This window comes from Chroicocephalus ridibundus, chromosome 6, assembly GCF_963924245.1.
Source record: "Chroicocephalus ridibundus chromosome 6, bChrRid1.1, whole genome shotgun sequence".
Taxonomy (NCBI): Eukaryota; Metazoa; Chordata; class Aves; order Charadriiformes; family Laridae; genus Chroicocephalus; species Chroicocephalus ridibundus.
Window position 1 is genome coordinate 7,167,931 of NC_086289.1, and position 24,595 is coordinate 7,192,525.

General features: G+C 38.5%; 1 protein-coding gene across 2 annotated transcripts in view; it reads left to right on the forward strand.

The window, feature by feature from the left end:
• Window positions 1–24,595, forward strand: part of CACUL1 (CDK2 associated cullin domain 1) — a 52,907-nt gene that overhangs the window by 17,940 nt on the left and 10,372 nt on the right. Inside the window, exons 4-6 of one of the 2 annotated variants that reach the window (XM_063338191.1) lie at window positions 4,162–4,257; window positions 9,918–10,020; window positions 23,078–23,167. In XM_063338191.1, coding sequence (XP_063194261.1) covers window positions 4,162–4,257; window positions 9,918–10,020; window positions 23,078–23,167 — 289 coding nt within the window. The remainder of the gene's footprint in view (window positions 1–4,161; window positions 4,258–9,917; window positions 10,021–23,077; window positions 23,168–24,595) is intronic. The other variant, XM_063338192.1, reaches the window with a different exon arrangement.

A 24,595-nucleotide genomic window follows, 5' to 3' on the forward strand; every position in this document is an offset into this window, starting at 1 on the left:
AGCACGTCACGATGCTGTACAGTTTTGAACAGTTCTGAGTGCAGACTCGAATAGGAAGACGCACGCAGTCAGTTTTCGAATGAATTATACTTTGGCTCGATGGCTGTTTTTTGCAAAAAGTTTTAATAGTCTAGTGAGGTAGACCTGGGCATCACATAAATTGTCTGCAAAGCAAAGTAAACAAATTACGTTTTCTTGAGAAACAACTAAAACTGGTTTAAAAGATTCAGACCACTTAGATGAATAGCAGCTTAATTTGTGTAGTCATAGCCATTCTCCCTTTTCACTTGGCAGGCGTGGGAGAGATGCTGCAGCATGTACGCTGGCATTTTGGCAGTGAGCATGTTCCCAGGAAAATGGAACTGCCCATTCAACATAGGAATGTAAGCTTTACTGAATATATTGCTGATTGCGCCAGGCGACTATTCATAAACAGATTAAATTTGTGTTCCCCAAGCAAAGAACTGTTGTCACTGTTTCTCTTGTTGTGAGCCATTTCTGCGTTGTCTTGAGCCAGCAGCATGTCTTCTGGTTTCATTCATGTGTTCAGTCAAAGAATGATATTCAAACTGAAAAAAAACCACATCTTTTTCATGTATAGTTTCTTGCTCACAAGTTCATTGAAATGCCTAGATAGCAGATTTCAAATAAGGGAAGGGTAATTTAGTATATCCAGGTCTTTAATTGCTTGTTTTGTTTGAAGATGTCTGTCTTGTGTGTCATCCTTTCTCAAATGTATTTTCTTGTCACTTCTCGTTTCTCTTGGTGCTGAGATGTCCGCTGTGGTGTGTAAGGAGATTAAATGATGTCCTTAACAGTAGCTTTTTAACAGCAGCCATAGTATTTGATGCGAAGAAGTAGTTGACTCACAACCAAATTAAAGATATTAAGCCAATGCAACTGCATCACAATTTGAGAAATACAGGATGGGGAGTGAAGGAACGAAGGATCCTCTTCCTTCCTGGAAAACTTTAGGCTAGCGGTATATTTTTCTTTCTTTGAATAGCCTCTGTAATACATCCCTCAGGTAAGATAGGAGTGGTTTTTAAAGACTTAATATTTTCTGGGGGGTTGTAAGAAGTAAATGTCATGCTGAATTGTGCCCCTCCCCTGTAATTATAACAGCTGAATGTACGTGTTATCTTTTCTGGACTAAGACCAAGACTGAAAAATATCAGCCTAAGCACTGTTGGTTTTTTTAATAATAGCTATAGTTGAAGAAATACGGATTTTTAAATGCAATTTCTTCTCTAATGATGGCCACTTAATAGAAAAATCTTAGCATGTATTTACTCATGAATTTGGTGCTGTGCTTTTCAGTTTATAAAATTAATGTAGTTTTATATAAAGCCAGTCCCACTCCAGTTACTGTAGTATTAGTGTGAACGTAGAGATCCAGAGAAAGTTCCTGTGCTCAAACAAGTAATTGATTTCAGTCTAGCAGTTTTGAGCAGCCACACAGTAACACCCTAATGAACAGAAAACAGATGGTTCTGTTTTCCCCACACAGATTATGATAATTCATAGATGAGTTGTGAAAATACCATTATTGATTTCTCTTTGGCTTGGGTTTTTTGTCAGCTTACAAGCCAAGCAGTAATGGAGGAGACTGGTAGTGCGTGCTTTCCTGTTAGTTTCTTGACTGTTGAGGCTTGATGTGAAACACTACCAGGAGAATAAAACTCAAAGGTAACATCTCACGCTGATAAAGCAGTTAACACTGTGATTTTGCACTCCAGAGGTTAAGACCGAGGCCTGATTATTGCCTGACACTAGTGAGTGCTTCCCCTGAAGCTGTCAGGACTTTTCTTAGCTTTGTCTTCATCTAGAGCAGTTGTTTTTCCACTTGGTTGCAGGGTGGTGGTGGTCGTGGTCAACAGGTATCCTTCCATTACGATACCTGTTGTTGTTGTTCCATTAGGATACCTTCCTTGTTTTTCCTTCTTAAAACATTAATTTTAATGTAATTGTGATGTGAACTAGCAGAGTTTTCATCTTCAGTGGTGGAAGAAGATATCGATCCTATCGATCCTTGCTGTCCCTTGTAAAAAGGGTGTCAGACTGACTGTACGCTGTAGCCTATAGTGTTCATGAAATTGAACCACATACTGTCCAAACAGCTTCTGTCTCTGTGTTTTTTGGTGTTGAGGTTTTTTGTTTTGCTTTAATGAAAAGTGCAAACTGTCAGTGAGAGAAGAGTGGTGCCCTGGGTCAGGCTGTGGTCTCCTTTTGTCTGGCATGTTCTTTGAAGTAGAATTTTCCTTTTTCTTTAATCTTAGAAGCTGTATACCAAGCCGTTGCAAATCAGAGAGTATAACCATGGTTAAAGTTGAGGTTAAAAAGGAGTGAAGCAGGAATACATACTGTTTAGAAATGCAGATTTCATTGCATGTTATTTGCAACCAATTATACGTGTAACTATATATGAAAGGGAGCCCTTTGAGTTCGTAGCCACTTCTATACGTTGTTGGCATTTTGAACTAAAATGTGTTTGGCCACCCCTGAGAACTGCATCTGCAATAAGATTAAAAACTTAGGATCAAAATGAGGAATAACCATATATAACCTTTGGCAACAGCATATGGAATAACACTCTTTATTCCTTTGCCAGTTTTGCTTTCCTTTCTGAAACGTCTGCTCTGTATCGGTGTTTGCTGTGAAAATTACCCACGTTTTCATTAAGCATATTAACGAGGGAGGCAAAAGAAGCTAGTTTAAAGGGAAAAAAACTTTTATAAATTTAGAATACTTAATAGAGCAAAAAGTCAACATAAATTTTAACTGTTCTCTTAGAGCCCCTGATGAATTTCCATATAAAGGCTGAAAAATCTGCTTTGTAAAGATAAGAGCTGTAAGTTCTGATAAGGTGGTTGAGGCGCAGCTGGCCTTGAGCGTTTCTCACACCACAGACGCTTCTGGCTTTAGAAGAATCTTTGAGCTCGTTTTCTTGCAAGGTCACGGTCGCTGCTGCGGTCTCCATCCTCTTCTGGCTTTCCACTGTCGGAGAAGAAAACAGTGCAAGGGAAGGGTTTTGCTTCTCACTAGCAAGAACACTTTGTGTATAGGTGTGTATCTGTATATGAACAGCAGGAACTGGGGCGGATACCTGCCCCCTCCTCTGAAAAGCAGAGGCGAGCTGGGCCAGAAGCAGAGCGCTGTAAGGGGGTGAGTTGGGATGGAGAGGGGGATAGTGGAGGAACATGTTACTCCATCTCTGCTTCCGTCCCTGGGTGTGTAAGTGCACTCCTGAATGCTCTAACGCAGCTCCCCTGCATCCCTCCAAATAAATATTTAGAAAAGAAACAGAGGTTAGTGCTTCCCATTTTTCAGGTTCCTGTCTCAATTTAACTTAGCTTGCTGCAGAACAGATCTTTTTAGCTTCCTTATTTCCTGCTTTGGGAAAGATGGTATTGTACACAGAAAATAGCAGTGCTATTTAGCACTACGTGGCCTATCGTAAAGTTGGCACCTTCACGTTTTGTGTAGCAGAGTGTTGCTTGGGGGTGCAGGGCGATGCTGTGCCTGCAGCACATTTCCATGGGCCTGATCTGGGGCGCAGGACGCCAGGTGCAGAGCTTGACCTGAAGATGCTGCTTCCTAGTCCCTCCAGCTCAAAACCCCGAATATTTGCCTTGCCCTAGGTGACACAGCAAAAGCTGAAACGTGTTTTCTGTGAAGGACAGTGCTCCCTGGAGCTGGAGGATGAGCCGCTGCCAGCTCAGATGCAGTTTAATGCTACCCTGCTCTCTCAGAGTAAAAGCCTGCAGGGGGGTCGCAGCACACACCACAGCACTTGCTGAAATGTGGTTATGGATTTTAGGCATCGACAGTTCTTTCAAAAAGAAGGTCTGGTCTTTAATAAGTGTTATTATTTGCGTATGCTAAATGCTAGTTTGCTACAGACATAATCTATTTCTTACTGAATGCACCTTTTGCTGGGCACTGACACGTAGTCCTAGGCGAAAACCAGTTACTGAAGAAAACTGGTTTTGCTGGAGGGAGTTATAGCAGAAACTCTGGAATGATGTGTGGCTTGCTTTGTGTGGACGTAGTGTATCAAATACTTTGTAGTTTTTTGAGTTTGCTATGAAAGCATAGCCCATACTGTTCCAGATCTTTCTCTTGTTCAAATTACAACCTGACTTTTACGGTTTCTTGCAGGCCAGCCCTCCAGATCTCTATATTGAAAGATTTAACGTAGCTCTTGGACAGTATATGGGAGCATTGCAGAGCATTGTGCCTCTTTTCATATATATGGTAAGTTTTAGAAAATTCTTTTCAAATAAAGTATGTCCGTACGCAAGATGCTGACTGAAAGTGAAAAGAATAAAATGCAGCTATAATGATTTTTAACTTGTAGAACTTACGATTCGTGCCTGGTTTTGCTACCCGCATAACAGTACTGATCAAGCTGTGTGGGGCGAGGAAGGGGAAGCCGTGCTTTTAAATGTGGAGTTTGGCAGCTGATTTCTGCCCTAATATTTCTTTCCTGGGAGCGGGGTGAATTGTTTTTGTTTTGAATGAAAAAAAAGTCTTCCCAAATAGTTAGGTCATTGTTTGTATCTTTTTTGAACAAAGATATTTTACTGGCTTGTTATGTATTGGCTTGGTGGTTTGGACAGGTTACAAAGGTGATTGCTTCTTGCCTTTAAATTGCAGAGTTTCAGACAAGACAGAAGGAAAGGTCTCTTGGAAATGTCTGTGTCACTTGATAAAGCAATTCAGAGTGTTGACTGGAAGAAGACAAACTTATGTGCGTAGCACTCTCAGGCATACTCGGCAGGTTCAGAAACCATAAGTGTTTGTCATCCTGATTTTGTAATTTCTGAAGTCTTCTATACCTCTGAAGACGTTTATAATTTGCATCGTTTTTCTCAAAGTGCCAAGACTTTTATTGCTTTTTTTTATGGTGATGATAACTTAAGCTCGAAATTTGCCCTTCTCCCAGAAACCGTCCTTGTATTGGCATCACTTAGAAATAAATAAAAAGAAAAAGGAAATATTTGTTGGGGAAATTTTTTTTTTTTAAAATCTAAGTCAGTTTAAATATTTTGTTGTTTTTTTTTTTTTTAAATGAATCTCAGACTCCCAGAATTGTTCCCATTGGTAGCTTCCTAAAGTTTGGGAAGCAGTATCTGTTAGAAGGGTCTCCTGTGTTTCAGTGAATGCCCTTGAAACCAGGTGATTTGCTACAGTCTTTCAGGGTAGTGTCACCATATCGATCTGTTGCCTTAAAAACTAGGAAGAGGCTTTTTCTCCTCTGTTGCCTTCTATTTTTAAATGCTAGCCATTTTTTCACCTGTGTGTGCGCTTGTTGCACACTTGTTTATTGCAGGCAGGTGTTTAAGCAATCCCATAATTTAATACCCATTTCCAAATGGAGATAAGCTGTTGAGGTGTGTACTTTTATTGAGTGCTCAGATCTATCACAGAGGTTCCTCCATCGCAGAGGTCAAAAGCCATCCTTAACAACTAAGATTGCAGTAACTAACATTAAAAAAATGTTCACTATAGACATATAAACAGACAGGTTTTATCATTATAAGCTTTAGCTATATGGCCAGATATGGAAATCTGTTCAGCAATTATACCTTGTCTTCCTTTGTACACAGCTGTGATGTGGTGTTTGTATCTTCAAATGAGGTGTGCTTTGTATCCCATCGTTTCTTTTTTAGAGTTCGAGTCTGGTATCTGAACGTAGTAAAAATGGTTAATGAGTAATAAACACACCTGTAAAATGAATAGTTAGACAGTAATTTTGTTTTATTTCAGAGGAAAAGTGAAAGTACTCTACCATTTTAAAGGAGGAGCTTCTTAAAAGCATGGCTGGTGACTTCTTCAGGCAGGGAAACACTGTTCCTCCAAACACTTTCTCACTTAAGTGACTTAATTCAAGTTAGGCCTGAGAGTTAGTGGGTCATGTGTTAGTTCCTCTTGCTGCCAAATGCGGTGCTGATTTGGCTCAGCTATATAGCTGGTTTTGAAGGCTAGTGTCAAATTAAATCTCATACTTTTTCGCTGAAATAATTTATTAATCAGTGTTGTGCATGGTGTGGAAAATATCACTAGACAAGCCAGGATGAAAAATGTTCTCTCTTAGGTTTTTTTTCTGTGTGCCTTTGGAAGTACGTTTATGCACAGCCACTCTTGCAATTTTACGTTGTAGCACCTGATCAAGTTTTCTCTCATACAGCAGCATCAGTTTCCTTTATTTTTATGCAAGAAAATACAATTAAAAAACAATTGCAAGAGGTGAAAGCCTAATTATCTACCATATAAATTACAGCTTTGCAGTTACTTTAATAGATACTTTCAATGTATTTTTAAGTGGACTAAATTGTTGAACTCTGCCTTTCTGTCAGAGGTGGCAGGTCTTTCCTTTTGTGGTAGGGATGTGATTACTTTAATCAGGAGTTTCCAAGACTGTCGAGTTGCACTGATAAATTTTCTTCTGAAAGGATAATTATATTGCTGCTTAGGAAAACTTTTAATAGGCATTTAAATATTTAAAAATTGAGGAGGCCAAGGAAAGGTTTTTTGGACAACTGGAACATGTTTTTGTCCCTTGGTGGCCAAAAAAGACGTTGCCTTAGGCGTAGTCTGCTGTGTTTTGGTATCAACAGCAGCACAGCAGCACTTTTCTTCTTTTTCCTGGTGTGTTCCAAACCATGTTCCTGCGTGTGAATGGTGGGAATACAGGAAAGGTTTTTTTCTTAACCTTCTTGTATGTGGTGACCAAGGGGTGTTTCAGGGTTACCTGGAGTGATGGTTGAGTGGGTGCTGACTTTGCAATTGAGGGAGTTTTCTTTTTTCCTCCTTTTGCTAGGGGCACTAGTGGTTTTCTTCTCCACGTGGTGATGGATTTTTTCAGTCTGATGCTGCTGCAGTGGCATTTTCAAGAAAGCATGAAGGCCCAAAGCACGTCTGTCCCTCCAAAATTCTGTGGGTTTAAGCTCCTTCAAAAGTTCTGGGGAGTAACCTCAGATAAAGCAAATTAAGCTGGAAGTCAGTTTAGCACACAGTGCTTTATTCCTAAAAATAATTCCTGGGGAATAACTGTTTGCTTTGTAAATCTAAATGAGGTTGTTCTGGATGCTTACAGATTATACATATGCTGCACAGATGAATGAATAAAAAAAAATATATTTCCACATCAAGAAAAATTAATATCGGCATTTAGATGATATACTTTTTTTAATAGGTTCTCAATTGTTAATTGTACTTAGAGGTGTAGCTGAAAATCTGTTATCTTGTGGCACGAAATGAGTCTAACATTTGTGAGCACTGTGGTTTTAAGACAGTTAAGAATTTTTCATTGCCTCTAAAATATGACTGTTCTTACTGGGTGGTATTGTGCTTCATTGCTCATCAGCTAGAGGGCATTTTGTGTGTGTGTCTGTACACACAAATACATTTATACACAAATATATACACAAATATAGTGTGCATGTATATATGCGGTTGAGATGAGCACTCTTATATACCGTTTTTTCTCTTTCAAGTACTTATTGCTCTCCTTTTGATAATATTAACACAATTATGTCTTTTAACATTTGCCACGTTGCTTTATGATGTGGTGGTTTGTAGTAGAAATGCTTATATCGGACTTTCTCAGGTATCGGTATCTGCTTACCTTTTACCTGTCAGTTAGACCTTTAGGTGACTTGGTATTCTTTTCCAGAAATACTGGTACAGCCTAGGTCGTGACATCTTATACAGAAAGTCGTCTTGGTTTTCCACTAACAAGAATGGTGAAGGTGACAGCTCTCCTGCTATCTCCTTTCAGCACTGTCGATTAGAAATGAAGTACTTATTTTAGATGATTTTTTGATTTTAGATGATTTTATGTTGTCTATTTAAATTCATGCAAGTGTAGCATCTTTTTGGAAAGGTGTTCCCAAGTGAGCACACATGAAGAGTATTTTACAGTTGTTCAGTGTATAAGTACCGTATTCTAACTCTTCAGCTTGAAACTCCTGGGGTTTCTTTTTGTTGCTTTTCTAGTTATACAACTTAAGGCATAGTCTTTCCAACTCTTGAACAAAAGGAAGCATCACAGTTTGCACATGTTGTTGCCAGCAGCTTTTAAGGTAAGAAGGTCTTGAGGCTGGGAAAGGAACAGAGTAAGTTATTTCTTTAGCTGGGTGCATCTCATCTGTGAACTCATAAGAGTCAACGGTTTGACGTTGCCAGGTTTGGTTCGGGTCAGTAGCCTCGTGCTGGGATGCTCTGGTCGCTCCTGTGTGTTGCACCAGTAGGTACGTGGCAGTATGTGCTCGGGACGCTCAAGGTGGAAATGGTTTAGGTCTGAGGAAAGACTGTGGTATGGTCTATAACTCAACACTTCCTAGAAAGGTGTGTATCTTCAGCTGCTGTGACTTTTTGTTCCAATAGCAATTCACCATTGACAAAAATAGTGCAAATGAAGTTTGTTTCTTACAAGACAGGTTACTCTGTGTGCAGAGCCTTTCCCTCAATCTCTGTTCAAGAATAGGCCCACAGGAGGGGCAAACAACTGAGTGATAGCCCTTGACAAAACCTCTGCAGGCAGGAGAGCTTCAGGGAGGGAAATGGCAGTAGGAAGGTACTAACTTTTTTTTTTTGAATCTTTTTTTACAATTGTTGTCCATCACTGCAACAAAGTCTAACTTCAGCAGGGGCATGTATTCAGCCCTTGGATTGCCTTTGTTCTAACAGGCTCAGTTTTCATTAAAGGTAAATAACTGCTGCTGAATGCCTGCCTTGAAAATTTAAGTGGTTTCTGCATGGATAGTTTATTATGTTGTGTGTGTGTGTAGTTATGGTAATGGCCAAGAGAATGGGTTTCACAAAAAAATGTAAGAATTGCTCTAATAGTGTTCTGAGGGTTTGTTCCAATTTTGTTAAATGCTTTAGCGAATAGGAGAACGACTTGATTTAAAATGCGGAAAAACCCTTCTCCCTTAAGATATCCCTTTCTCTAGTAAATCTCTCAGATAAGTGTTCCAGTACATAATTTTTGATTAAGTTGATTTTCTGTTATAGTACCTGTTTAACTCTTTTACGTAAGTTGTCCAGATGAATTCAGTTGCTCTGCTTCCAAGTTAGTGTTGTACCGATAGGAGATTTATCTTGAAACAGTCTTTTTTTTCCCAGCATTTAAAACCCACGTATGAATAAAATACAGACAAGAAATCTTACTATTAATTGCAGGCTGGGAACTGAGGGATAACACCAAATAGTACATAAGGTGTAGAGGCCCTCAAGGAACTCATGAATAGAATTTCCTTTGAGGGCTGAAGAATTAAATTTATTATGAATGCTGAGTGGGTCAAGATGAGTGAATAGTGAATACAAAAAAAAAATTAGTGTACTTCAGTTTTTTATAGATTCGTATATATCACTTATTTCCACAGATGATTAGTCCTGAGTAGCTGTCCTCTGAGATTACTGATGAACCACAGAAGTGGATAGCTTTACTGATGATTTATAATTGTAACATACCCATTTTAATGGCTTAATCACTTCTAGACATCGGTTAAAATGTTTTCTTTTGTTATAAACATGATGTCCAGCACTATTTTGGTGTTAGAGTGTTTATAAAGTTCTAAAATACAGTGTTTTTTTTCTGCAAACTCCCCAGTCTGGATCCATATGCAGATACATCTGTAGATACAGTAAAAAAAAAATAAATACATGCCTGTATGTAAGTAGATTTGTTACCAATAGTACTATATTCATTCTTAATTTTAGATACATAGAGTTTTGTTGTACAGGAGTGTTCTATTTAATACGAATGCAGTCACCAAGGAGGCACTTTACAGGTCAAATATTCTAGAACTTGAAAATTTTGAACTATTTTTATTCAGGGAAAAAGTAAGTTTACTTTATTTGCTATTATGAAAAACAAACTTGAAAATTTCTGTCTTATTTTCCAGAATAAATTTTACATAGAAACCAAGCTTAACAGAGACTTAAAAGATGACCTTATAAAGCTGTTTACGGAACATGTTGCAGAAAAGCACATTTACAACCTAATGCGTAAGTAATCTATTGAATTTTTCTTATAATGGGACTCTGGAAGAACATAGTGCTTTCAGGTATTGCGGAGATCCACAGCAAATAAGGAGAAAATGGCAAATGACTAGTGAACTTAAATACAAATTCCTTTTTAAGGCATCCACATGAAGAAATATGCCACACATCAACTTTTTTTTTTTTTTCAAAAATATGACTTTGTACAAAGTCAATGTTTTCTTGCGTATGTGGGAGAACCAATATGTATTTTCCCTTATGACTTGTGGTTATGATACAATGAATGCTTTATTGTCCTGTTGCTTATGCTGTCACTCTTTAATTTCATTATCAAAATATTGTCAGTTAGCATTGAGATGTGGTGTGGTCAAAGACCTGTGATACCACTGGGGTTATTGTCATGGCGTGCTTGAGTACTCCCTGCTAGTTAGCGAGCTGCGTAATGCTGACAGCAGTTTCTCTGTTAAGCTAATGGGTTAATGCAAATAGAATATGCTTTAAGTGATATGCTTCCCGTTAAGTGCTCCTGTGGGTAGCTCCTGCGGTGAACCGCTGAGTTTGCCTGCAACCTGCCACCACCAGCGTGTGTTTGTGTGGGCATGGGGACCTCGGTACTGGCCTGGTTAGCTCGAGAGGGCAATTAACAAAGGCAGAGATAATCAGGCTTGGAATTCAAATTGGAAAAGTTTGCATAGCGGTGAGCAGTTGACCAGGAGAATTGCAATTGTAGGTGCTTTGTGCAACTGAATAGTTCCCCGTCTTGAGTTCAGGATCGAGCCTGGTGTACTCCTTTCTGTGACCCTACTGCAGTGTCCCTGTTTTCATCCAGCTGCTCCCCTCCTCTTCTCAGAATCAATTGCTATCCGTACGCTAAACGGAGACCAAAGGATGGGCCATTAAAGTAGAGTATATTTCTCCTTTTGTCTTGGGTAGTAATGGTCTTCTCTCTCCAGCAAAAGGCTGGGGGAAAGGAGCTTTGCTATGTTTTTTAGGATCACTGTGAGTTGGCATCCTGGGAGGAGGGTGGGTGAACAAGGTGACTACCCTGAGGTCAGGGAGCCTGGTACGCTAGAATGGTGGGAGATCATCAGCTCTGATGCCAGCTTGTTCTTGCTGTTTGGAAAAGTCTCCCTAAGAAGGGCTCTTAGCCATGTACCAGATCAGATCACCTTGGAATTAGCAGGACAATGAGGAATGTCCACCCACAGACCGGACTTCTTATTTGTGCCGAAGAGATTTAATGGTATCCTAAAACCTGGTAAGATGATTGCTGCAACAGGAACATGGAAAATTCAGCTGATATTATCTTAAAATGAAATAAATCTCATTTTAAGTATAAGCATTTTTCAGGCAGTGAAAACATTAATGTGATTTATTGGGTTTTTTTTTTCAATGACAAAGCAAAAGTAACACTGTCAAATCTCTAGAGCGTAAGTAATGTCAGATGTGTGTTGCTATGTAATTAGTTTTCTGTAGATGATTATATGAAAATCAAATAGAAATTGCAGATGAACTATTGAAAGAAAAAGACCTGTGGCTGTGTGAGTGTGAAATTTGAAATGCTTTTCCCCAGCTCTGTGCTAGTTGCAGAAGTAGAATTAAAAGAAAACATTGAAAAATAACAATAAGCCATCACCGACTGTATTGCTGTATATGGAGTTTGTTGTTTAATGAGCAACTTCCTGGATTTCATTTCAGTCAGTTTATTAAACTAAGTGATTTAGTTTGTCCCTTACTCCTAGGTAAGGTAATGCATACTGACATCTATAAACTCCTAACTGTGATCTGACTTGGTTAAATCTTGGATAATAGGATCACTACATTGAGTTAAAGTATAAGTAAAATTCTAAACTTGATAACAGATTCCTGGGAAATAATTGAAGACACACAGCACACGATATAGTCCTGTAGAGGTGCTGAAAAAGTGCTGGTGTATTATTTTTTTTTGCCATTCCCAGGTGTTCTTTCTAGCTTGCTGAAATTCAGACCATAGGAGATAAGAATATTACCTTCATTTTTCTGGAATTGTGAGTGCTGTATGAAAACAGGATATAAGTCAGCATTTGTTAATTACTTCCCGATGTCATTGTCAGTGTGCGGTACCGTTTCCTGATATTCGATATAGACTTGGTTCAACAGAAAAGTGTATTTGTATTATGAAGGGGAAAAGAACAAGGTTTTGAGTGGGTATGCTTAAGAATTTAAAGTCAATGAAAATATGGTCTTATATAGAGAAATGGAATCCTGGGGCTATATTTTAAAGAGATGCTGCAGCTGCCCCTTCAGTGAGAAGACGCATGCCTTCCCTCTAGTTTAAAAAGCAAACAACAAAATCAGTTTAATCAGTTTGTGATCTAGACTCAGAGGACAAGAAAAACATCTGCTCTTGCTCTTGAAATTTGTTGCTATGGTGTTTTTTTTGTATGAAGGGGTTTTTGTTTGTAGTATCTTGTCATTCTATCAGAGCCTGGAAGCTGGCATTTTTATTTGAAGTGGTGTTCAGGAAGGGCTGTAAGTACATTTCAGGTTCATTTGATTTAAGAAAAAGTTTCCGCTCCACTTCAAAAAACGGGGGGAGGAATGCCAGAAAAGCAGTGCAGCACAGATCTCCTCCTTAGTGTTTGATCTTGCTCAAACTCCCACTGGCTGAGTCGGCCCTGGTCCTGTGCTGCGTAGCGGAAGATGCAGAATGAACTCCTGGCACAATGGTCCAAGTGGTGGGAGCGCTTATCTGAGCACTTAGTTGCAGAAAATAGAGTGATTAAGGTGTGAATTCATTATTTACAGAAGAAATCTCCTCTAAGTGAACTTGGACAAATTTTGGCTTCACAAACACCAATTCCTTTTTTTTTGATAGAATTTTTTTTTAAAAAGCTCTACTATCTAGAGCACTTGTAAGCAGTTAAATACATAAAAATTATATAATGCACAGCTCCATGAACGCAGTTGTATTTGTGAAATGCTTGTACATTCACACATATTTATCAAGTCAATATACTTCAAATTAAAGCAGATACATTTGGACTAAGTGAATATAACCTGATTATTTTCCTTACAAAGCCAAAGCTGGTTCTTGCTGATAAGACTGCTGTATTAAATGGCTTGGGAGAAGTTGCTGTGTGCAGAACGGCTTAACTGAACGTAAGAAGCAAAGATATAGCATCTTATTTACAACAAACTTCAGAAATTGGGGGGGGTGGGATGGAGATATTAACCCCTTGTCACTAGGGAAGGGGTGGTGGAGAACATTGTCTTTGTTCTTGCTAGAGTCCTGCATGAGATGACTTGTAAGCAGTAAAATTCAGAAATAGGTGTTTTCTCTCCTTATGCAGCCACTGTCTCTTCCAGTAGGTTAGACCTGGGTTTCCAGTCATCTCAGTGCTCTGGAAACATCCTGCCTGTTTGTTCTTGTGTCTAGAAGAATGGCAGTTACTGCAAATTTTAACTGTCTTCAGTGGTGAAACTGAATAACAGCTCCTGAAACTCTCTACTTCCAGTATTTGCAGGAGGTAGAATTCAATGGCAGAGAGTATTTGCAAGTAACTGCTATTCTTTTTGGATATTGCCAGCTTAGTGCCCCAAACAAGCTTGCTTTTGAATCTAAAAAAGAGAGAAGCTATTAACAGCGTACTGTTGTTTCTGCTTGATGGATAGGTGACCTGGTTTCCAATTACAAGGGTTTGCAATTATCCCTGTTCTCTTTCCAGAACCTAAAGGAAGGAAGGTGAGCGCTAGGCTGGAGTCCTGCTCTGGGAGGGTTGTTGAGGTTCTCTGCATCTCCACGTTGAGAAGAAAAGCAGCAATAACTTAAACTGGTTGTATAGGTGAAAGCAGTTTTAGAAGGCAATCTGAGGAAAATAATTCTCCTTATTCTTTGCTTGCAATGGTGTTTGTGGGGGAAATGGGGTATATCAGATTGATTACGGCACTTCTAAATAAGTAGTAGGCTTACCATATCGCTGAAGTACTTCTGGCATTTCCATCTGTGTGTGAGCTGTTTCTTTCCTTCCATGTTAGTATTTTGAGTTCAGGAGGTGGCTTCTACTCTTGCAGGAACAATGAATTGATAGGTATCATTCAGTACAAGCTGGTTCTTTCCAGAGAAGCATCTACCTGTACTTCTGGACAAAAGTTACTCAACTAGGAAGTCATGACCTCTGTCAGAGGGAGAACTGCTTTCTTCAACACTTCTGGTTTTGTCCCTATTGACTGGGGTGAGCAATCGATGTTTGCGTGTTCCCATCTTTGATCTGCTCTATCAGGAATAGATCATAGAAACAGGTCTTTTTTATTCAGAGGAAAGGAAGCCTCTTGGACCATGGTGAAAATGCTATAGAATAGATAGGGCCCAGGACTTCATTGCTCTTAAAATTGATACCAGGATCCAAGGTGGCATACGGCTTGCCAATGAGACAATTCCCTGAAATTTACTGGTTCAGAACTAGAGCATGGGCTTGAAAACACATGAAGTTTAGGCAAAACTTTTATTGAGGATTAAAGCACTAGATCTCAACTTCTGGCTTGCTTTATCTTTTTGTTCATGAGAAATCTCAAGATAATTACAGAATTGGCTATTGGAACCTGAGAATACAGAACAGTTATCTGTATGTAGTTTCTAATAGCAAGTAGGTATTTGTTGAGTCCAGTTCTCCATGTTCATAACTAAAATCCAGTGTAAAAATGTATTGTGTATATTCACCAAAAGTAGCAACATTTCTCGTGGTTTTCCAAGAAAATCTTTTTTTGTAAAAAGTCGGCAGGAGGGGAGGAATCAGTCTATTTCATTATGTTTGCAGTTTCTGATTAGTTACTAGGAAAAACTCTTCTCTGAAGATTCTTCATGACAGCTTCATTTCTTCCCAGTTATGTCACTTGGATTCAGCTGAGGTGAAGAGATATTGCTGCTCTGTTTTCCTAATTTTTATTTTTTTGATGGAGGTATATTATAGTTCAATAGAAGGGCCGTATACCTTGGAAAAGGTTTTCCTTTATAAAGACGGCAGGAAGGATATTTCCCATGCATTGAGGCTTTCTGAAAAGTACTAGAAAAGTTAACTCAAAAGTTGGAAAAGGTTGCGAACAGCTTTCTTAAAATGAAGTTGTCCAACTGTCCTTTTTGGTTGCAGTGGGTACAAATTAAATACAAAATTATAAAGAATGAATCTAGTTATGGCTGTTACAGGAAAGGGGTGCGTTGCTCCGTGGGCACCCAGACCGACATACTTAGCAGATGTGTTTTGCTGTCTTGACCTCCAGAAGCCTGTTGATGTCAGCGAAGCAAGGGACCCTCATCTCTTTGGCTGTGTACTGCTATGACATAATGGCTTTCGTTAATAAATTCCATATCTAGCTTTTCTTTGTGAATACCCCAGGAGAAGAGCAGCAGTGCAAAAGGCTGAGAGAAGGACTGTGACTGATGCCAGGTTTGTAGCCTGGCTATACAGCTACAACAGAGAAGAACAGGAGGTTTGTTTTGATGTGTTGCGTTTTTTTTTATTTGCTCCCCATGCCTCACACTTTGGCAGGGATAGACAAGGAAAAGATGGATTGGGTTGACTTTTTCCCTGCTTAAGCTGACATTTCTTCCCCCCCCACCCCCCACCTCCATTTTGACATCTGTGTCAAATAATCTTCATATTGAGGAGCAACCTGTTATTGCCTTGACCCACAAACTGCAGAGAAAATCTTCTGAATGGGGGAGGGAACATTATTTTTCAGCTTCTTACAGAAAGTGTTGCTCCCACCCTTTCTGTATGCTGCCCTTCCAAATTTACATTTAAGAAGTTTTTCTTCTTTGTGCTTCTCAATTTCATTTAAGATCTAATGTTTATAAGAGAATTGCAGTTGTTTCATAAATGAACTTGTTCTTGAATGGCTCTACTGAGTTGGATCGAAAGTCAGCATAGCCCAGTGGTCCTGGTCTTGACAAAAATGCGTAGAGCATCATTATGGGTTTGGTGCAGCAGAATTTGATGACCATGGGTTTATATCTTGAAAGGTATGTGCCCTGTAGGAAGAACTGAAGGTTCCTGTGCATGGTGTAGGCTATGTCCACGTTAATAGGTGGTGTGGTGTAAAGGGAGCAGATCTACAGAGTATGAAACACCTGCGTGTTGGTGTTGGGGACCCAGTGTTCGCCTTTACATGTGTGTTGGAAAGTTTTGTTTCACGCTTGCTAATGTCTGGTCCTGTGGGCAGGATGCCAGTTAGTAGTTCGAGCACATCTGGTTTAATCTTGCCCGAAAGGAATCAAGTTAATATGCTCCAAGGCAGCTCTGTCATACGAACCAAGCAGCGGTAAGTGGGGATGATCAGTGAATTTCCTTCAGAAGCACATTTCTGATCTGAACTAAAGCATTAATACAGAATCTGCCCTTAAGCATTTGAAATCCCTATTCTTTTTTCTTTGAGACATAAGAGTGTCTACTGTGATGGCAGAAGCAATATGTTGTTAAAAAAAAGTGCCATTCAGTTGCTGATGCTCTTTCCTTCTGTAATATATTGGGTCTTACTCAGCCCCTAGACGATGCTACTTTGCTTACTTTTTTCCTTAAAGCTTGCAAAATCAGTATGAGAAGAAAATCTGCACAATCTTAAACGTGACACCTTCATAAAGCTATGCCTCTTGCTTTTTAAGTTTAAGAATGATACAGCAAAATAAAACGGTAGATTTATTCAAAAAAATTTTAAAAAATAAATTAAAAAAGACAGAATTACTTGCCTGAGGAGTGACTTGCTCTCTGTCTTTGGAATCAGGCTACATGTCTGTATCGGTAAATGAAATAAGATTCCTTCCTGAGGGCCTTAAAAATGCAGCAAGGTTGCAGAGCACTAGCAGAAAGTACTGATTTATTCCAGTGTATTTGTACCAGACTAAACCAGGGAGATTTCTGTTAGAATTACATTACAAGAAAAAGCTAATTTACTCTTTTGCCCAGGTATAACCTTGTTGAAACGCCAGCTTTTGACAGTAAATGTTTTGGGGGGTAAGAGGGTTCTGTAGCATAAAGGATCCTTTTTTGAGATGTAGGGAGTATGCATTTATTGTCAAGTTCTTCACTAAAAGTAATTTGTAAAGATTTCTATGCATCTACAGCGTTGTGAATTTGTTCTCAGTGTTTAATTTCTGGCTTATTCTATGTAGGCAAATAGCTTAACCTTATCCCCTCCACTTCAAATTCCCAATTCTAACCTTAAAAACAACGTTTTCCTTCCTCTCCTTCCTTCCTGCCTTCCTTCCAAATATCGGTAGACACAGATAATCAATAGTGAAAATCACCCGCAGTATGTTCTGCTTCTTTTCCAGCATGTGGGGAGTGTGCTGGGATCCTGCTAGTGCAGGGTAATCGACTATTCCTCCAAAACGCTGAATTATCGCATCGATGTCAGTCTGTTCTTAGACCTCAGCAGGTACCCGACACTCGCAGGGGCTCTGTAGAGTAGCTTTTGTAGCTGTTAATCTTCCTTACACCCTCTGTGCTCTGTGGATCTGTCGGAATAATCAAGAATACCGTGCTCACCAGTTTAAGGGTGGTATCAGTAATATTGAAGTGGTAGCTGTAAATCGACAGCTAAGGGCGAAGTAATTGTATTCTAACCATGTTGGAAACAGTATGTATTGATACCAACAGTGTCATAGAATACTCTCATATTCTTTAAATAACACCTAATCTACACACAAATTTTGTCACCGAACTAAAGTCATCGAAGAACTTAAGTTATTTTAAAGAGTTGCAGCTATGTTCCTTGTTTTTCTTGTTTCATGTTGATTAAGTTGCAGCACCTCAAAGTAAGGGAATTTTTCAATTGGGAAATGTAGTCTCACGTAATGACTGTCATGTTTAATCTGGTCCTCAGTAAAGAAAGAGAGATAATGTTCCCATTTCAATAAGCCTTCATAAAATTGTAAACGAAAATATCACCTTATTTTCCAGTTACAGAAGCCCAAAAGTATATTTTTCTACATTTATAGCTGTGTTTTTCATATTTATTCTTGTTACAAAACTGAATATTTGCCCTGTGATTAAGACTCGGAATTTTTATTTCGTAGCATTTTTATTAGATACTTAATAAAGCTTTTGGGCTATGTAGCGAATATTTCAAAAGTAATCTGTGGCTTTATTGAATGCGTCGTGGCGAATGCTTAGTAATAAATACAACTTTTTATGTCTTTTTTTCTAATCTACATTTTAACTCATTACAAACTTTTGAAGAATTTAAGTTGCTAAAAAAACATTTTAAGTTCTGTTAAAGGCAAATAAAAATGCAGAATCACGAGGAGTTTGTAACTGCAAACGTGAGGGTTATGCCAGAGAGAAGGTCAATTCTCATGCAAAAGGCTTTTGAAGGTCTGGATTGATAGTTAACATGGAAAAAGTGGACGTGGGTTAAAGTAATGAAAAGGTAATATATGATCAAGATCCATCGGTCAATTTAATAATAAAATAGGCAGTAGGTTAAAAAAAAACCACCCAAAACAAACCCCCAAAAAAACCAAACCACAAAGAACAAAAAAACCCCAAACCTAAAAAACAACTAGCCTCCCAAAGGATCTCAACACAAAACAACAACAGCAAAACCCTGGAGCCACATCTTGGACGCCAGCCGTAGCGGTTCCCTTCCTATTTAATTGCAGTTGGCTTGTGGGGTCCAGTCAAGTGCTTTGCGTGGACTGGATTTGGGAGTGAAGGCTGGGATACAGGAACCGTATTCAAGGTGAATCTGATGCTATCACAGGGAAGTAGAAGGGTGTGTGTGGTCAGATGGAGCCGATATACTTTAGCTGAGAGAAAGGTAATTTATTAAACTATAGATTGGACTATATGCGATCTGATGGTATTCCTGGAGGGCAGGACTGCCAGGTGAGCCAGTGCTACGGCGGTTTGTTGAGGCTGTGCGCTGGCGATAGCTCCATCGCTGCTGCTGTGCATCCCCCTGCGTCTCATGTACAGGTCTGTATCAAAGTTGTTATTCTGCAAAATAATATAAATATTGCGTACATATTGGAATTAAGTACGAAAGAGCAGAGTTTGTACAATGGGATAAAGATGTCCGGAATACATTTGGTTTACTTTGTAGCTTCGTTAAGCAATCAGTTCTGCTTCTCTTGAAGACTGGGGAGCAACAGCTGACTAATGCCTTTGTTGTGGAAACTGTTGGAGTTGCTTTTAATGGAAATACACTTTATAATTTTTTTAAATGCGTTGTTGAATAATTACCATTCTGAATACATCTGCCTGAGCTATACTTATGTATGACTTGTTAAAATATCTTACTTTGAAGTTCTATTAGATTACTACAAAAGTTTCACTGTTCTGCAGAAAAATTACATCTTTACCAAGCAAAATAAATCTATTTTGAAAGGAATGTTGAAGGATAGAAAAAGATTTTTAGAATAGCTAATTCTTAGGTTTTGCAAGTGAATCTTGACTCATGAACGAGTGAGTTTGAACTTGTAAGATATCATCTGCTACTCCTGGAATTACTGAGGTCCTGGATCTTGCCCCAGGTACCCCACTGTAATTATCAAATAGCTTAAACCTGCTTTGAGGGATGAGCTTCCTCAGTGTTACTCTGCAATAATGGAGTAACTCGGTTACTGCAGAGTACCTGAAGTGCTGCAGGTTCATACCTCGCTCAGTCCAATACAGTTCATCCATCATTCCCCAAAAAAGTCCTGTGGCCATTCTGGGTATTGTATATATTCAAGAATGTTTCAAAGCATCTTGTATCTTTCTGCATTTATAGCATTTCATCATGGGAACCCACACTTCTCTTCTTTGATTCTGCTGTGAGTTATTTTCAAGACTATTTGCAGGTTAATGAACTTCTTTGCATATCGGTTACTTAGTCTGTAAAATGCAGTATTAGTTCATAAACACCGTGGAGGTGGTCAGATAGTATCAGAGAGTCGTTACCGTTGCCGTTCATCTGAGGCTGGGTTTCATTCTGCCTCACCCTGCTCTGTCTTTGTAAATGCCGCAGGTGGAGCTTCTGGGAGTAGGTGGGAGCCTGCAGCTCCTGTGTTGTGGAGTCTCATTAATTATTCTAATAAAGCACAATACAAAGCCTTAACATTTGGAGGTCTTTTGTAAGATCGTAAAATAACAGCAGAGGTAACTTCAGTGTGTCTGGCACAGCTGTTTCTATGCTGTCAGTTTAAAGTGACCCTCTCAAGAAGTAATACAGGATTGAAAGGCTGGGTAGGTTTCATTGCAAAACTGAAGATGAATTTGCGTGTGAAGGAGTTTCATATCTCTTATACACTTACATCTTTGTCTGTAAACCTCCATTGAGATTTTTTGGATCTATCCAGTCTTGTTCATCCTTAAGGAAATCGTTCTGAAAATACATTTCCTACAGCAGTGCTATTCATCCTTCAGGTATTGATACCTAGCTTTTGGAAAAGGTGTAGGCTGGATTAGTTTATACTGTATGGTTTCATGAATAGTATATTCTTTCAGTTTCCTTTGTGGAGAAACAGGAAATACATGCCATTACTTTGTTACGTTGCTGTTGAATATAATACCATCGTGTTTGTATTTACTGACTGTAAAGCAGGAGTGACTGAAGCTCTCATTGTAGCATGTGGTGTAAGCAGTTGCAGAAACAAAGATAAGAAATGCTAATTTCTGAAGCTGCAATAAAGTGATGAAGAAGATATTTCTGTAGAATTAATCTCCAGGTGAATTATTCCACTGGTTTATTCATGAAATCCCTTTCTAATGCCAGGTGATGTGGTCAGTGATCTAGAACAGAAACAGGTGGCTGCTCATTTTACTTGCTTTATATTGCAAATATATCCATTCACGTTACCTCAAAGGATCACAATTGAAATGAGTTTCATGGGACAATATTACTTTAAAAAAGTGACAGATAATATTGCATGTTTATAACAGTGAACTACGTGGACTATCCTTTTAAACTGGTTTTTGGTTTTACAAATAATTCTGTTGGTCATCACCCTGAACATGTTAGGGGATGACTTGTGGGAGTGCTGTAGCAGTTTCATTACCTGGAGGGGAAGGAGAAAGGTGGGAGCAAATCTTGCATCCCCAGCGCGTCTCCAGCACCGCAGGCTGAGAGGAGTGAGGTGGGCCACTGGCCTGCTGTGCTCATCACCTCTTGTCTTTGATCCATACATATCATAAAGTAAAATTTTTATTTGTCTCTGCCATCTACTTGTTCTATGTTGTTTAAAAAAATAAATTGAAAGATGACAGTACGCATGACTGTGTGTTCAGGGTATGGGCACCATTTTTCAGATTTCATCCATAGATGGAATAAATGTGACCTGCAATTTTCCATTTACTTGGAGATATTCAAGTGATCAGATGCCCTCTAATTAGTTATGTAGTTGTGGGCAGCTGCTGCTAATGCTTGGGTTTGTCCCCAAAGCAACTCTCAATAGCTTCTTTCTCTTCCACAGTATGCCTTCTACACACGCAACTCTGTAAAGTAGCTTCTGAAATATTTTTAAATTGCTCTTGCGAGTTACAACTTGGATACTACTGGAGAGCACAGTTTTCAGTTTATCAGGAATAAAATCAAGAAGCTCTGTTAATTGAATTACTGGTTAATAGCTATTAAAATGCTCAAGCAAGTTTTAACTCTGGACTTGTGGTCTTTAAGTCAGTATTAATTTTTTAGGCTTATTCCATTTTAAATAGTTCGTAATACATAGCTTTGGAACATAATTTGGTGTCCACATATGAAGAGCAAATCTAGAATTCTCTTGACACTACAAATCTATTGTTGAAGCTTATGCTGGAGTAGCTACAGTCTAATTAAATATATATATGTAAATACACATGCACTGTATGAATTGTGCATTACTGTCTGCATATCTTCCTTATAAAGCGTTATCCCCTTTCTAATTTTATGCTTTGCACCTTTCCTGGCTGCCAAGAGGCTGTTCGAAAAATCTTTAGGAAAGAGGCTGTAAATATGTCATTACAAAACAAATCACAGGCTCTTACCCACTCAAGGCTTCAGCTGAAAGGAGAAAGCACTTTTAACATGGTTCTTTGTAAAACAAATTCAGCTATAACAGTTAAATATAACCACCTTGATTACTTGGAGATTAGAAAAAACACTTTCTTTTTAATCTTACTATTACGTGAGCCGCTTAGAGTTTCACAAAGAGAAGAACGTGCTACCAAAGATTTTTCTTTTTATGCTAAGTACTCTAGTGGCAGATAATGAAGACAGAACTGGGGAAGCTTTGAAGTTTAAAAACCAGAGTCTCTACAGTGGAAGCACAAGGTAGAATCGTAAGGGTCATTTCTCCTCTGCATAGCGGGTACAGAAAGGTACATACTGCTCAACTCCTTTGTAGAGGTAGAAAAACTGAAAAACCTTATTAATTTTGTTTCCTGTAATTCAGATGGATATACAAACAACAAAAAAAATACAAGGCTGAAGGCCTGGATATTGTAATATAAACAGTAAATCCGCTGTTGGCAGACTTTTCATCAAGAGGAAGATGCAATTATTGCAATGTTTACTACAGAAGATACCAAAAATGAAACAGAAATGTTCACTTGGGTTTAAAAGAACAACCTTTCTTATTTGATTTTTACTTTTTTTTTTATAGTACTTGTACTTCATTCCTAGACCTTCAATCCAGCCTTAGTTATATGGACAAGATGCTAAATACTATATGTAAAGCGATGATTTATAGATCTCCAGTTGTTTAGCACACTCAGTATGAGAGTGCTTCTAAAAATAAATTGTTTACTTCAGTTCTGCATCTGAATACTTAGAGCCATCGCTTGCTTGGGTTTTCCTCACAACTCCTGCTACCTGTCTGAAAACGGATGAAAAATAAGTTATTTCACATTTTCATCATACACAATTTGAACAGAATACTTCTATTTAAAGGTGATGTTTTACCACTCTTGAGTATTAAGTTGTCAATCAGATACCTGGCTGTTTCCTTTGTCGAGGACATCAGATAACAAAAGAAGCACACCTGCTGTGTTTCTTTGATACAAAAATGTGTGTGTAAGAACCTGTATTTCTTGATTAGAAAAATTGTTAATTCTCATAATTTTTGTTTCAGCTTTACTTTTGGAAGCTCAGTCAACACCGTTTCAAATAACTCCTTCAACCATGGCAAATATTGTGAAAGGCCTGTATACACTACGACCAGGTAAAAAAGAAAAATGTTTCTAGGAATGTCTCTTACAGTGGTTGTGATATGTTTTACTAAATACGTAGGCGGTTGCATTCTTAACCTAATGCACATTTAACAAACAAATATGCGCTGTGTTCTGTCCATCATCGTTCTGAGTTCTACTATGTGAACACCCTGGTGCTTCTTGTTGTCCATCTCAGTGACCTGCACAAGGTACCATACCAAAACCAAATTAATTTAAAAAAAATCACCCAACCCTCTACTCTGGAGACAAAGGGAAGACCTATTTTTTTCTGCTCTGTAGAAATTAAGAAAGAAGGCTGTTTAATGAGTCAGTCATGGCAGGAGTTTACAAGTATTGAAATGGTGACAGTTATATTATGAGTCATCCTTCAAATGACCAGATCTTTGACATGAGATGAGTGACTATTTCTTCTCTGAACCCGTTAATTGGTTGGTATTATTTCATGGAAGAGCTTAATTTAACTCGCGAGTTAAATTAATCATGATGTCTTGTGTGACAACGATTATATTGAAAGGAAAATGGTGTTGCAGATTTTAATCATTTTTGTACCAAAATCTTCGGTTCTGTAAGTTTTGGAGAACTGAGTAGAGCTCTCGCCTGTGTCTGAAAAGATTTTAGAAACAGGAAATGTTAAAAATATCCATAAATAAGTGGTACTTACTTCCCTTCCTTTTATAATGCTGATACTTTCTCCTTACCTTGGTGTGACTGAGAGAAGGATTGTGTCTGAACTTCAGTCTATTTTTGCTTTGCAACTCCCATTTAGAGAAATAGAAATGCGAATAGGAAAGCTTTACAAAAAAGCTTTAGTGCAATGTTTCGTATTTATACAAGCCAGGAATGTGGAGGATCCTGCATTTACAAAAGGCATGGATAAAGCACTTCCAGTAAACAAGGATTATTTCTGCAACAGCAAAATTAATATTTTACCATCACTTTTAAGGCAATACTAATTTAATGTCTATAAACTGTTTAGTACCTAAGAAAGGAAGGTTATATATGTAAGTATAAAAGTATAATTCTTTTGAAAGCAGCTCAGTATGGCTTTGTTGTACCACACTTAATATTGTAGATGATGGACTTGTGATTTCCCAGTTGTCCATTTCAGATGATCCCTGTCTTGCTGTCTACTTCTGAACACAACAGATACTGGTTTGGGTTGGTATCATGGGTCTTAGGTTTTGAATAGTTGTTGTATGTCTGTAAGATATTTAAGTATAAAAATTGATCCTGCAGTTTGTAGTATCTGCTTTCCACAGCTGGGTAGGAAGAGCTAGGTGACTGACTTTAAGCTATTGATAAACAGATACACGTTTGCTCTCATGACTTGGTCCTCAAACTTCTCAGCCTGTGAGAAAATGAGGAACTTAATGTCATTCCAACCAGAAGAGGACAGGATAAACTTCTTGATGTAAAAG